The sequence below is a fragment of the Epinephelus moara genome, chromosome 13 (genome assembly GCF_006386435.1).
Source record: "Epinephelus moara isolate mb chromosome 13, YSFRI_EMoa_1.0, whole genome shotgun sequence".
NCBI lineage: Eukaryota > Metazoa > Chordata > Actinopteri > Perciformes > Serranidae > Epinephelus > Epinephelus moara.
Genome location: NC_065518.1, coordinates 2,448,899 through 2,464,675, shown reverse-complemented (window position 1 = coordinate 2,464,675; position 15,777 = coordinate 2,448,899). Strand labels below are relative to the sequence as shown.

The 15,777-nt window shown below is 44.9% G+C and overlaps 1 protein-coding gene across 1 annotated transcript in view; it reads right to left on the bottom strand.

Annotated features, from left to right (window-relative positions):
* The window catches only part of aatkb (apoptosis-associated tyrosine kinase b), a 79,384-nt gene extending 72,523 nt beyond the window's left edge, over positions 1–6,861 (bottom strand). The window contains exon 1 of the mRNA XM_050059317.1: positions 6,358–6,861. Coding sequence (XP_049915274.1) covers positions 6,358–6,439 — 82 coding nt within the window. The 5' untranslated portion in view covers positions 6,440–6,861. The remainder of the gene's footprint in view (positions 1–6,357) is intronic.
* Between the last annotated feature and the right edge of the window lie 8,916 nt (positions 6,862–15,777).

The window sequence follows — 15,777 nt, the reverse complement described above, 5'->3', positions numbered from 1 at the left end:
AGTCATGGTATGGTATGCTGTACATAATCATGGAAACTGTCAGTGTGTCATTCTGTCAGTCAGTCATTCTGTCTGTCCCACGTTTTTCTACTCACTGACGTGGTCAATCTATGTGAAACTGCACATAGGCATTGAGGACTGGCATAGGTAGAAGGTGACAAAGCTACCAATGGCTATAGACTAGTTAATACTGTAAAATAAATATATTTTTTATTATGAAAACAGTAATTACTAGCTAAGAGCTTACGAGTTTCCTTGCACCTCTTCTCCTAGCGAGAAGATGTAGTGATGTAGCATGCAGAAAATAACACTGTCAACCAATCAATTTGCCTTCCAGCCCCTCTCTCTTGATCTCTTGATCTCTTACTCTCGTTTTCCATCCCTCTGCCCCACTCTCTCTTTTTCCTCCCCAGGTTCGCCATATCACTCCATTGTTCCATCACTTTCCCTCTCTCAGTCACACTCACCCCTCCTTTCCCTTTTGATTGAGTGCATTAAAACGCCTTCCATTTATGAATGAGAACTGCTGATTTCATTTGGAAAAACAAAACAAAAAAACAACACTAATTTGATGAGAACCCGATGATGAGCAATTACAACCCCGGCAAGACAGATCAGGACGAACTGGTCTCAGGCAGAGAACCAGAGCGCTGAGCGGTGGGGAGTGAGGTGGAGGACACACTGTGATTCGAGACTCTAGCTAACGTTAGCTACATAAACATGAAGCTGCAGCTGTGAGCCTTTCACTCCAGTTAGCAGAAGGCTAAACTATTAGCATCAGTTCCCCTCCGTCTCTGAAACACTTCACTGATATCGACACGTGTTTTATTCAGTTTACTGTCAGACTCTGGTGTTGGTCGTCTCTGCAGTGTAAACATTTGTTGCCAATGCTGGAACTTTCTCTGCAGGATTCTCCTCCACTGAATCAGACTTCCACAATCTGAAGGGACGTGCACGCTCATCTGCATCTGTACACCAGCCAGCAGGAACGCCCTCTCTCTGAAATGACCTGTGATAGGAGGACAAAGTGTTCTCTAAACAAGAGGAGGAGCAGAAGTCTAGTTTTCTCTCAGAACACTTGAATAACAATAAGCTCAAAGGTTATTATGGGATTTTTGCCCAAAGACGCTAAAATTAAACTGCAGCTTTAATGATAATGTGAACTCTGGATGTGATCTGTGTGTCTCCATCGCAGCACAGAGACGCTCAGTAACATGAGAGGTATTGATTTGCGATCAGTTTAGAGACACAGAGCGGCAGATGCAAAGTGGTGAGCTGCTCTGTGTCTTTGTGTTGCATCGATCCAGTAAAGTATCAGAGTGCTGTGTGTGTGTGTGTGTGTGTGTGTGTGTGTGTGTGTGTATGTGTGCGTGTGTGTGTGTATGTGTGCGTGTGTGTGTGTGTATCTGATCTTCCACTTGTTTTTGTCCTGTTTTCATTCATTCATCATCGACAGGAACTCACCGTGATCACTTCATCTGATCAGAGGTGGAGACGAGTGAGTGGGAGTGTGTTTCCTCCAACCAAAATAGCTGATATACTTATATTCAATTAGAGGCTTTTATTCTCCACACACACACACGCAGAGGGAGGCTCTGTCAGAGTGCACAAGCTATTAGCAATCAGAGGCATGTCTGCAGCAGCCTCACGTACGCCGCTGATTATGTTCTGAACAAGCCGTTCTTCAGAAACAGGGGAAAGTACTTGAGACCACCTCAGGCCTTTCATCTCCTCACATCAGTGTGAGTTCCTAACAGGAGCTCTGGATCAGAGCAGGAAGCTTTTAGAGGCATGAATCCAGTTTACAGACACTCCACCTCCTCAGCCTGCCAACTGTACCTCATTTATCCTGTTAAACTTATTCTGTACTTCTGTAATCTGTTCCTGTCTGTACGGAGGGACCACACACCCCAAACCTCCAGCTGTGAATATGTGGGTTTACCTGCTCCATCCCTGAATCGTCCTTAGCGACAGCCTGGAGCGAGTGTAGTCCAGCGGGCTTTCAAACACACCATGTCCTGCTCCGCCGTCTGCTTTGTGTCCATATAATTAGAGAGTGCCTGTGGATGTGCAGCCAGGAGCCCACTGAGAGATGTGAAATGATAACCTGGGGCCTGGGAAAGCAGCCAGCACTGCCAGTAAACATCCGCTGATACAAAGCCCCGCCTTCACTGGGCCGTGATGTCATCCCTGGACCTGCCCCCTACGCAGCAGCCAACACCGGAGGAAGAGCCAGGTTTCTCTCTCTCACTTCTTAAATATATTTCCTCTCAGCTCCACCAGGCCTCTTCTCTGCTTCCATCTTTTCATCAAACACAGAGATGGAGAGATGTGACGAGCAGCTGCAGCTCAGCTCCTCCATTCATCTGCTTCTTCTCACTAAACTACAACAGCACATCCACTGCAGCCTTTAGAAATGAAACCTATAACATGTGAGGCTGCATCTAATGACTGACCTCATGATGTCACACAATAATCCTCTGCAGCCTGTCAGAACCAGGCCAGGGCCAAAACTAACATTTACAAAAAGCTTCTTCATGATATTTAAATCATCTTTTCTGATTACAAATGTCTCTCAGTCAACTCATTGTTCTCAGGCCTCTCACAGAAATCTTTAAACAAACTTAAGATGATCCAAAACGCAGCAGCACGTCGACTCACCAAGACCAAACGTCCTAGAACACATTACTCCGCTTTAAAAGGCTCTTCATCGGCTTCCTGTTCATTCTGGAATTCATTTTGAAATTTGGCTTCCTGTTTTGGCCCGGGAGGCAGACACCGTCTCCACATTTAAGACTAGACTTAAGACTTTCCTTTTTGATAAAGCTTATAGTTAGGGCTGGCTCAGGCTTGTCTTGTACCAGCCCCTAGTTAGGCTGATTTAGGCCTAGTCTGCCAGGGGACCTCCTATAATACACCGGGCACCTTCTCACCTTCTCTCTGTGTCCTCAGTTTCTGAAAAGTTGGGTCTTCTTCATTTGCTAACATTCACATCCTCTTACTGCACATCACTAACTCGACTCTACTACATGTCACTAACTCGACTTCAATGCATGTCGCTAACTCAGCTTTACTGCATGTCACTAAGACTTTCCTCTTTGATAAAGCTTATAGTTAGGGCTGGCTCAGGCTTGTCTTGAACCAGCCCCTAGTTAGGCTGACTTAGGCCTAGTCTGCTGGGGGACCTCCTGTGGTACACCGAGCACCTTCTCTCTCTCTCCTCAGTATTTGAAAAGTTGGTTCCTCTTCATTTGCTAACATTCACATCCTCTTACTGCACATCACTAACTCGACTCTACTGCATGTCAATAACTTGGCTTTACTGCATGTCACTAAGACTTTGCTCTTTGATAAAGCTTATAGTTAGGGCTGGCTCAGGCTTGCCTTGAACCAGCCCCTAGTTAGGCTGACTTAGGCCTAGTCTGCCGGGGGACCTCCTATAATACACCGAGTTCCTTCTCTCCTTCTCTCTCTGTGTCCTCAGTTTCTGAAAAGTTGGTTCTTCTTCATTTGCTAACATTCACGTCCTCTTACTGCATGTCACTAACTCGGCTTTACTGATCCGCTGTGAGGGTCCAAAGGACAGAATGATGTCATATGCTGTAAACCCTCTGAGGCAAATTGTGATACTGGGCTTTATAAATAAAATTTAATTGAACTGATTTAATGATGAATACAGAGGACCGCTGTCTGCTGGTGTGGAGAGTTATTTCCTCTCACACGCAACTTTTTTGCCGAGACACGGCGACACAAGGCGACGCGACAGTCGGACTTTGTCATCACTAGTCAGTGTCAGTTTGGTGCGTCCAGGCCTTTAAGGAGAGGAGTGCATAAATAAACACAACATGAAGCCGCAGGTTCGCTGGAACACAAAGTGACACTCCATCCAAACTACAATTTAATCACAAATTAATCTTTGTCAGTCCAAACTACGGGTGGGGGAAATAATCGATTCTTAGATGCATGGCGATGCAGACGTGGATGATTCCACATCGATCCACAGATGTCGATAATTGATCAGGTGCTCTCACATTAATTATTACAGTTCACTTTTTAAAATAAAAAGGCTGTGGATCATTTATCTTCAAAGCTACATAGTCATTTCATACTGTGTCTGCTGAAATAGTCATTTTAAAACTACCTCTGTGGCGTGTCGGACGGTTCACGCCGCCACATCAGCCGTTAAAAATTGCTAATGGACTCATCGGGCATCACCCCTTACTTCATCTTCACAAAATGCAGCAGCTGTGAGCTTGTTTTAGTTTGATGTCTAAATAATTACATTTACGAGGTGAACGTGAAGTATGCTGTGAAAACTTCCTTCTGCCATCACCCAGAGACAAACGTTAACGGAGCGGAGCAGCGATCAGCAGTTACATTTACAAATGACACCAGCTGACCGACACACACTGCAGCATTAAACTAGCCTGGTTCCAGACCATAGACCCCACCCACTCAACTGAGTAGGCTTGCATCTCTGGTCTGGCATACTGCAATGAATTTGCGATTTATCTCGTCCAAACGATGGAAGGACCAATGAACGCCAGGGGTGGGGGCGCTGATTGGCTAGCGATTAGCCAATCAGCGCCACGCTGATGTCAAGCTGTACGCCAGTGGGTAACTGGTGAGGATAGCAACAGTGGCGACCGCTACAGATCCTACAGACCACATTAACGATGCTATCGAGGTATTTCGCCACTACTCGCGTTAATGGAGGACCAAATTAAGGAAGCTGCTAAACTGGATTTAACGGCGATGCAGCTGGGCGTGCACGACGATGGAGACATTTTAAACGGGCAATGCTTGCTTGTTTTCGGCACCCCCGAGGCATGGATACTAATGACGTCAGATTCTGGGTGAGTCGTTGATCTCTACTGATTGGTTAGGGAAAAATCAAATTCCCTCCCCCTTGTAAATCGCCTTCAATGGAGGTGATGTCAGACTGAAGGTTCTGGGAGCTTCAGTCTGACACTCAGGCTAGCATTAAACTACTTCAACCACATTACCTCAGCTCAGTCTGTGTCACCTCAGAAACCCTGTGCCCGCGCCGCTCAGTGTCTCGGCTGCTCTCTCGCTGATGGAGACGTTAAAACAACCAGCGGAGCCTCCACCTCCCCCTGATTTTACTACGCTCATACAGGCAGGAGACTGTCAGGTGCTCTCATATTAATTATTACACTTCACTTTTTAAAATAAAAAAGCTGCGGATCATTTATCTTCAACAGTACGCAGTCATTTCATACTGTGTCTGGTGAAATATTACAGCATTTAATCACTGGACACTACGCTGACATAAATATCCCACAGAGGATCAGTGTGTGAGCACAGATAGAAACACTGACTGGTTTGAAGCTGCAGTGTGGAAACATTTAGGCTGTGAGGTTGAAAAGAGACCTGAACAAGAGCCACGCTGTCTGCAGGTACATTCATCTGTTAAACTATGGATCACTACACATACAGTGTGCTATGTTTTAAAAGTGAGAAAATAAATCATGAGTAGAAATCAAACAATGTGATGCACTGATATGTTTTATCATCGACTCGTCGCCCTCTGAGTTGTAGCGACTCCCAGATGGAGGAGTGATGTGTCACAGACCCAGCTGGGGCCTAAATGTTGTGAATTTGTGTTGTACATCAGCTGTAACGTTCATCAGAGAACAGACCAGACTAAGACGCTCTGCAGCTACAGAGCCAATGAAAACCTTCCTCCTGTCGTGCTGCTACAAACCGCCCGCTGCAGAGAGTGAAACACTGAAATCACTCAGATAATGTTCTTGTTAAAGGGCAGGAGGGCGCCATGAAGCGAGGCAGCAGAGACCACTTCAGAAACCTTTACAGGATATTTACTGGCTGCTCCCACACTGTACACTCCATCCATTTTTATTCAGTGCTGGAAACAAGCCGGAGACTGCTGCACCTCCTGGTTACCATAGCAACCACCTGGATGACAGGCCGCTGCTCATGCTGCAGAATAATAACAGTACTGGAAAAAAGAAGCCCGATTTCTGATGATTTCACCATGATCCGCCTCCATTCATCATCTCCCATAATCCTCTGCTTCTCCACTAATTGGATAACAGCAGCTCCAATCAGAGGCGGCCTCCGCTCCTCCGCTCCCACCTTTCACCTGCCCTCCTGCCTGTCACCTTTACTCTCAGCTGACCCCAGAGCAGCTGCTGTCACTCACACCTGATGTTTCTGCAGCCTCGCTTACATCCAGACACCTCAACAAGGACAAAGCGCGCGACACCTGCGGGACACGACATCATGTGTGCCCGCTGTGTGGCGTCCACCGGCCGGCTAACAGCATCACACAGCAGCAGCAGCAGCACAGTAACGGACGGACCGAGGGCTCACCTGAGCTGAAGTGAGAGCTGAGCGCGGAGCCGCGGCTCCAGAGCACCGAGGACACCGTCAGCAGCAGCGCCAACATCTTCATCAGCGGAGCGGCGGAGAGACACGGAGTGAAGCGGAGCTCAGAGGGAGACACACTAGGCAGCACTGATCCTCCTTCCCGAACCGGCTCCTGCTGAGCTCTGCACGCGCCCCTCCATCCCGCGCACACACGCAGGCCGCTTCTCCTCTTTTGATTTCCCTCCTCAACTCCTCAGTGAAGACTGTCTCTGCAGAGGAGCAGGAGGAGCAGGAGGAGGAGAAGGAGGACACGGTCCTGTCTGACAGCAGTCAACTTGATCCAGATTTTAGTCCCCTTTCTGGCGCACAGCTTCACGCGACACCTGGACGCAGTCACATCATCTGAAAGCTCCGACCGATCGAGATGAGACACGTGACTCCTCCGCCGATCAATCAGATCAGATCGATGGTTGAGTTCGGTGCCGGAGCTGTCCGAGGTGCTGACAGCACGAGCGCCATCTTGCTCTGTAATGCGCCCAGAGAGAATTCATGGAGCGGTTTTTGCGCTCAGTGCGCAGAGGGGGGAGGGGCCGCGTGCAGCATACAGTGCAGTGTGTGTGTGTGTGTGTGTGTGTGTGTGTGTGTGTGTGTGTGTGTGTGTGTGTGGAGGCAGAGCCTGCAGCATCACTTCTTAGATAATCTGAGATATAAAAAAAAAATCTCCCATGAACACACTGTGATGTAACACACAGCAGGACCCCCCAACCCCCCCCCCCTTAATCCTACTGTTCATACATGTTGGATGAGCCCCTCCCCCCACCCTCCCCTCCTCCTCTTCCTCAGATCTGATTCAACTTTCCCTCCTGCATCGTACTATGATTGTGAATCTTCACCCACGCAGCGACACAAGTGTCACAGACTGAGCTGAGAAAACAGGACACGTCCAGTCTGTGTGAATCTTCGTCCTCCTCACTGTGCAGCCTGCTCTCTGCTGCATGGGATCATTTATAATTAATAAAGTCTCAGAGATGCTCTGAGCTCTGCTTCTCTGCAGGCAGCTGTCAGGTTCACACTCAGAGAGGAACATGAACAATCACACAGCAGGAACCTGAAAATCTCTGAAGTTCATGTAAGAATCCTCATGTTGTTCTCTGCTCATCAGTCAGCTGACTCTCCAGAGCCAATGAGATGAGCCCGCAGCCTCATGTGCTGAGAATCATCCTCACTCTGAGATGGTCCCAACATTTGGACCCTTCTCCAAACATTCACACATTAAGAAGAGATGAGCAGCATTTTATTCTCATATAGTAAACAGACAGTTTGAAGCATCGAACACAGCCGAGAATCTGCTTCATGTTTTATCATCTGTATGAAAATCTTGATCTTATAATAATAATAATAATAATAAATCAGTTTTATATAGCGCCTTTCAAGAAACCCAAGGTTGCTTCACAATTGCTAACAACCACAAAATCACATGACATGAACAAACAGAAAACACAGCTAGCTGGCGAAAGCCAGCAGGAAAAGGTGCCTCTTTAGCTGAGATTTAAAAGAGTCCAGAGTTGGTGCCTGGTGAATCTCCAGCGGAAGCGAGTTCCAGAGGGTGGGTGCTGCCACACTGAAGGCCCTGCTCCCAAAGGTTTGCCTTCTAGTACGAGGAATTGAAAGGAGGCCCAAGTCCGCAGATCGCAGGTTCCGGGACGGGTGGTGAACATGAAGGAGGTCTGTTAAATACCTTCAGTCACTGTATCAGTGTCAGAGAAATGTTACTGGTTGTTTTTACAGTGTTCATTTTGACAGCAACTTTAGATTCAGTCTGAGTCTTGAGAGGAAAATGTTAATTCATTTTAGTCACATTTCAGTCATTTTAAAAAAATTTAATTAATTTAAGAATTTAATTAAATTCAAAATTCTAAATGTTTAGTCAACAAAAATCCAAAATGTTTTCGCTGATAAAAATAAAAAATGTTTTAGTAGAAAAAAAATAAAAATATTTCAGTCTACAAAAAATTCAAAATGTTTCAGTTGAAAAAAGTTTAAAACATTTTAGTCGACAAAAATTCAAAATGTTTTAGTCGAAAATTCAAAATATTTTAGTTGAAAATTTTAAAATGTTTTAGTTGATAAAAATAAAAAATGTTTTAGTAGAAAATAATTAAAATATATTTCAGTCCACAAAAAAATCTAAATCATTTAGTCAGAAAATTTCAAAATATTTTTGTCAAATAAATTCAAAATGTTTTAGCCAAAAATTTAAAATATTTTAGTTGAAAAAAGTTTAAAATGTTAAAATCAATGAAAATTCAAAAATGATTTAGTCAAGAAATCTCTAAACTTCACAAATCCATTCAGCAGCTCCACCATCCACAGTCAGACACACACGGCTGATTATTTACTGCTGAGTTACAGCTCACAACTCGCACCAACCCAAACATCCTGGTGCAGACTATTTACTGGAGTTTACCAGCCTGTCGCTCATGCTGCATTTGTGGATAACTGCAAGCACGACCGTTCTTGGCTTGCAACGTCCGACAGTCCACCACCAACATTTTCATTACATCTCGTCAATGAAAATGAAACAGAGATTTCATCTTAGTTTTTATTATCAGGATCTATTTTAAGCTCGTCATCATCTCGTTTTGGTCATGGAAAAAAGGTTGTTGACAAAAAATTACTTCATCGTTTTCGTCGTTTGGCGGTAATTCTAGTTTCACGACACGGTAACGTGACAGGAGTAAAAATCGACTCCCATGTCGTCCTCTAGTATGAATATTATTTTCCTCTAAATCCTAAACAGTCCTGTGTGGGACTCGACCGGCTGAGATCAGGGGGCGCTAGATTTTGTCTTAGTTTCTATTATCAAGATCTATTTTTAGCTCGTCATCGTCTGGTTTCAGTCATGGAAAAACGGTCGCAGAAGCCAATACATCATCTCACCATAACCAAATGCTTTTTGTGCCTAACCAGAACCAAACACAAACCAAAGCGTTGTTGAAACATAAAGTTTCATGGTATCCAAATAAGAATACATACAAATGAAACATATCTGTGGTTTCCGGTGGCTGTGTTGGTATTTTCCTCTGAATGAAGCAGAGGAGGAATAAATAAAATAAAAAAGCTACAGTGCACCTTTAAACTGCAGTGAAGTGAAACACTTAAGTAAATGCACTGAGTTACTTTGGACCACTGTCCTTGAGAAGACGTGTGAACTCTGACCCTGATCTGAATGGAAGTCCAGATGTTGAGGTTCAGACCTCAGAACAGAAATGCTCTGAAAGTCCATATGACTGTTTCCAGCTTTCAGTCTGAGCGCCAACACGACAAACTGACCTCCATCTTCTCCATCCTCCAGAGTCCATGACAGCAGCTGATCCCGCCTCAGCTCCAGGTCACATCCGTCCAGCGTCAGGTTCAGCTCTCTGAAATCACAACAATAGAAACATGGTCAGCACCATCAGTGCTCGGATACCTGTCGGAGTCTCCTTCACCTGTTCTCTACAGACACTGATCGTCCTCAGGTGGAGACAGACTGCACTCGTGTTTACACAATCAATCCTCATAAAAACTACTCAGCAAGTTTAAAAGACCCGATTTTAGGGGCACTATCCCGACAGGAAACACAGGGATGTCTCGATGGTAAACAATTGACCTATGGCTAAGCCCCGCCCTCAAACGCAATGAGCCAATCACAGTGCGTATAGCCATTCCCATACACTGGGACATTCTCTGCCTGGACGTCCATTGAAATGCATTACAGAAAGTCAGTTTGTTCGGTTTTATGAGCTTTTTCAGAGATTTGAAGTTTAAAAATGGTCAAACGGTGTGCATGGGGTACATGCAACTCTGACACAAGGTATCCTGAGAGGCTGGGCGACCAGGTGTATTTTTTACACTTTAAACCACATCTCAACCGAGAAAAGTGTCTCCTTTGGATAAAGTTGTGTGGTAACGTTAGACCACAACATCAACTCAACGTGAATAAGATTAACAATGATGTCTACATCTGTTCTAAGGTAAGTCAACATTGTGTTTGAGGCAACATATTGTCACTTTGCTGGAAAGAAATATAAAGTTATCTTTAACATCTCTAGCTAACGTTAGCTAAAGTTAGCCTAACGTTAGCTCCTAGCTGCGTTGTTCATCATGTCACCTTGTTTGCTGGGAGTTCATTAGCCTATTTTGTTCTAGTTTTGTACTTTGGTGATCGTACATCATTGTTAGCTGTTGTCCAAAGGGCTCTAGTTAAGCTAACGTTAACTTCTGGAGCTTAGCTTCATTAACTTATCTGTAATGGCAGAGATAACAAAGGTTGGCAAACGTTATGCTGAATGATTCAGTGTAAATACTGTAGCACCAAACTAACGGAGAGACACTCTTGGTAAAGATGGTAAAAAGGCCGTTATCCTTTTCTCATATTCTGAGCCAAAAACCTTAACTTCAGTGGCACTTTAACTTGTTGTCTTTGATGGTGACGGCAACCAGATGCGGTTCACAAGCGTACACTGTGACCTGTAAATTTTGGCTTGTAATTTAAGCTTTTCATCGACCTTCTCAACAATAAAATGATGAATATATCCCTCCAATGCGTAGTTTAGGCCCTTTTGGTTACTTCTCAATGACATCTGATCGTTATGTCCCCAAAAATCATCAGTTGCCTCCTGTGAAATGCCGTGTACTGTGACACCTGCCATAGCGCCGGTCACTGAATGTGGATAGTTTGTCCGAGTGAGTGGAGGGGGGCGTGGCTTAGCCATAGGTCATTGCTTTTGGTGGCATGTTTTGGCTTAAAATTACCTGTCTGGTCGCCACAAACACGGCTGTAAATTTCCCGACCTTTCTGGAAAAACACAACTGAATACATTTTATTGTTACTTTATATATTTTATGCTTAATTCAAAATTTACTTCACGTCACTCTAAATTCAACATGTGACTGTGAAGCCCCGAACATAAAACCATCTGCAGTCACGATGTATTCAAGTTTTTCTTTAACGTCTCACCCGTCTGCAGTGGAGGAATGTAACTGAGTACATTTACTCGAGTACTGTACTAAAGTACAAATTTGAAAAGGGAACTGTTGCACTTTTTAATTCACATTTTTCTGACAGCAGTAGATATTACTTAATTTACAAATTAAGATTTTTGCATTAAAAAAACTTGTTGTTATAAATGAAATTACCAAACAGTTTATACAAGTGCAACAGGATTGATTTGTCGATTAATCAATTAGCTGACTGACAGAAAATCCTATTTTCAATGAACATTTGAGGCGTTTTTTTTTTTTGTTGTTGTTTTTTTTCCTATATTGAGTACTTTTACTTTTAATACTTTAAGTACATTTTCCTAATGAGACTTACTTTTACCAAAGTAATATTTTCAGAGCAGGACTTCCAGTGGTACTTTTACTTCAGTAAAGGAGCTGAATACTTCCTCCATCACTTCCTGTCTGCACGTCACAACTCAACTATGATCTTTGTCATGAATTAATCTTCACACGTGGAGGTATTTACCCTCTGCTGACTGAAACATCCTTCGGCAGGAGAGCAGGAGGCGCCGACAGAGACGACTCCACTGTTATTATATTTAGTTTTTTCGTCTGTGAATCAGTGAATGTGATTTTTCTCTAATCATCCTGTGGAGACAGAGGATGATGTATGGCTCATCATTTCTGTCTCTGATTCCATTCAGAACCATTTACTTTATAATGGAGTTACTGTTCGATGAGGAGGAGGAGGAGGAGGAGGAAGGACACAGTTCATATTTTACATACAGGCTCCTATTTTTGGACGTTAGATTTCTCTGACAGGAATATTCCTCCTAAATCTTTTCACTCCTCCTCCTCCTCCCCCTCCTCCTCCTCCTCCTCCCCCACCTCCTACTCCTTCTCTTGTTTCGCTGTCTCGTCACGTCATCTCTTCCTCTCTGATACATTGTGTTGCATGTCTGCTGTTTCCCTGGAAACAGAGCGGAGAGCAGAAGATGGATTTCTGGCCTGAGACGGCAGCAGAGGGTTAACTACTGGACCGTTATGTGTTTATCAGCCCACTCAGGTCATGAACAAAGCAAATTACACCTGCACCCCCCACCACCCTCCCACAGAGGAGCATCACACACATCATGCTGACCGTTTTCCACATATGAGTCCAGTTTGTGTTGCGGGAAGCAGAAATGGAATTTCACTGCAGGAATTTCAACAGCCGTCCATCCCGTCTGTGTCCATCCTCACCCCACAGTTCAGACCTGTCCCCAGGGTGGGGGTGGGGGGTGGGGAGGGACACAGAGCAGGCTCCGAGCCCAGCTTTAACAGCTCCCTGCGGAGCCTCGGTCAGTCTGCGCCCGGGCAGCTGCACATGCTGAGTCCCTCCTCTCTGGTTTCACTGTGGGCTCAGCCTGATCCCCTCCAGCTCAGCTGTGACTCTGTTTACTGAGAGCTCAGGACACATTAACACTGAACACAGCGCTGCGTTTTATGTCTGCAGGAGAAACACATCCTCAGAGGGTCTGTAGATTCTGCTGTTTACAAAAGATTCTGTTGCTTCTTCCACTGAAAAAACATCACAGCTGAGGATCACTCTATCATTCACATTAAAGCTGCAGTAGGCAGTTTAATTCTGGCTTCACTGGACAAATTGTAGTCAAGTGTTCAGAGAGAAAACTGCTCCTTCTCTTGTTTTCAGAGAGAGGGTGATCCTATTGGCTGTTCTGCAGATACAGATGAGCGTGCACGTCCCTTCAGATGGTGAAAGAAAGTTCCAGAGAAAGTGATGCTAACAGTTTAGCCTTCTGATGAAAACTGAAAACACAATGGCACCGTGTCGAGTGGCGCCCCAAGCATCAACAGGAAGTGCTGCGCTGCAGCTCATCAACAGACGACCACACACAGTTATCACTACTTTTACTAAAGGATCTGCACTTCCTCCTCCTCTGCATCAGCTTTAAAACATATTCAGCCACTAATCAAACCTGATTTCTGACCTGAAGAGATGAAATCCACACCTCTGACTTCTCTGTCACTGTCTTTATAATGACGGGACATTTCTCAAGCCCTTTTTAAACAGGAGTTGTGCAAATTTGCAGGAAAGCCCAATCAGTCTTTTTTCAGCATTGGCAGTATAAAAACAAAATCGGGGAGTGCAGCAAAATGCCGCCTACCTACTTTTGTTTATACAGAATGTGCCTTTTTCGGGGCAATGGNCGCTAATTCCTGCTATCAGCTGTTTCCTGTTTATCCACCGCCAGTGGCTCGCACGTGCGGCGTCATCAACAGCTCCTCCCACAAGTCATCAACAGCCCCTCCCGTTGCAGTAGGCCGCCTCGCTCTGTTTAAACTTAAAGGGTTCCGCCAATATGTCTACCCTACGAGGAGGAAAATTGGGCACCTCGGATCAACTCGCCAATCCGGCTCTGTGTGTCTGAACGCTCGCAGCTTGCCGGCAAAACGGCCCAACATTCGCCGAAAATCTGGCAGTGTAAAAGGGGCTACAACCTCAGCAAGAGTCTCTGCTCATCCATTCTGTGACACAGAGAGAGAGCGACAACCACGTCCATGGTGAGGAGAGGAGAGGAGAGGAGAGGAGAGGAGAGGAGTGGAGCTGCTTCAGGAGTCAGTGTGTACAGGCAGGGAGTCTTTAGATCAGGAGCAGCGAGGCTGGAAACAGGACTGTGCCATGAGGTGTTGCTGGTGTGTGTCTTGGCTTGTACCTAAAAAATAATCGGGCAGCTGTTTTGGTGCACGCCATTTGGCACCAGTGTGTTTTGGCCTAAAGGCTCCTGACTGCATCTTTATGTTCACGTTTATGTGGCTGATGTTAGCCTCAAATCACAGTGTGTCCTCCGCCTCACTCCCCGCCACCTCAGACCACAGGAAGAGTGCAGGCAGCAGCTCTGGAGACTGACCTCCAGTCAGCGGCTGCACACAGAGGAGCTGTGGACTGTCCTCTGTCCTCTGACTGCAGGGACACAGAGTACGTCTCCATCCTGAGGGTCCTGCAGTTTGTCTCTGCAGCTAAACCAACTGAACTGTTCTGTCTCTGAGTTTCTGTGAAATGAACCAAAAGACAGACGCTGACCTGATGTGTCTCAGTCTGTCTCTGTGAGACATGTTTGTCTCACCTGACAGGCAGCTGCCAGTGTCCTTCATCTCTTCAGTCTCATCATCAAACAGCAGTGAAACTCCTCTGGGAACTTCCTGGAAGTTAATCTTCAGTAGTGACATCACAAAGTCTTCAGAGGCCCCGCCCCCCTGCCTGCCTCTCCTGGACTGACAGTCTGTTGGTTCACATTTTCTAAAGGTGCCTCACTGCATTCTGTCCCACCTCAACTTCCTGTTTCTACAGGAAGTAAGAAAATAAAAGTGCAGATTTATTTTAGCTTCATAAAAAGCATGCACTGAAGTTCTGCTGACATTTTATTTTGTAGGATTTTTTCACACAGATACTGACACAGCATTATTTCCACTTTATTAAAGATGTCTGAGAGTTCTGCCTCCACCACAGCACAGCATAACACAGCTGAGATGAACTCTGAAAATTTAGTGAAGACACAAACGTTCCTCATCCATCCATCTGAAAAATGATATTATCTTTACTATTTGTTACTGAACAATATTCTGGCCTATTGGCAAGCTAATGTGTTAGCATAGCCTACCTAGTTAGCACGCTAACATGCTATCCCAGCAGCTCATAAGGATTTTGTTGAATTTAACCAACTCAGAAAACTTGCGATACAAAAAATAATTGTCCTAATGTGAGTGATCAGCTGGAGAAGTTTCATCAGTTAAAATGTCGACGTTTTATTTTTGCTCCAAAACGTTTGTAACTTTATTTAATCATATTTTTAAAGGCTCCGACATCATCAAACTGTACACTCTACTTCCTGTCTGTGTTCTAAAAGTTTTTACAGGGTTTGTTCATATTTCAAACCCTGAATCATTCATCAGCTGTTTAAACACATAGCTCCACAGAAAGCTGCGTTTCCTGTGGGGACAGTAAAATGTGACGCGTAGAATAATGTTCACAGTTATTCTGGTGTATTTTGGGTTTCACAGCACACGACGGCCTCATTCCATCAACATGTAACATGTCTGAAGCTCGCTGCTCTTCCTCACTCATTCTGTGTGATGTTTGCCCTGCACTGTGTCTTACAGGAATAAACGTGAATGCATGATTCAACATATCTTCACACACAGCACAGAGCAGTAGTATCACACACTCTGCGACAGGATACAGCTCTGTGTTCACACATCATTAGGAGGCTGTCTGCACTGATCCTCCGTGTCTGTTGAATGTGACGCCTCGGCTGAACGTCTCCTCATGGAGTCACTCTCAATCAGAGTCCTTCAGCACACGTGTCAGGAGCTTCATGAGATTCATTTCACTTTTATTTGTGCAGGACAGTTTTGTTCAAAGGGCGTTGAAGTTTT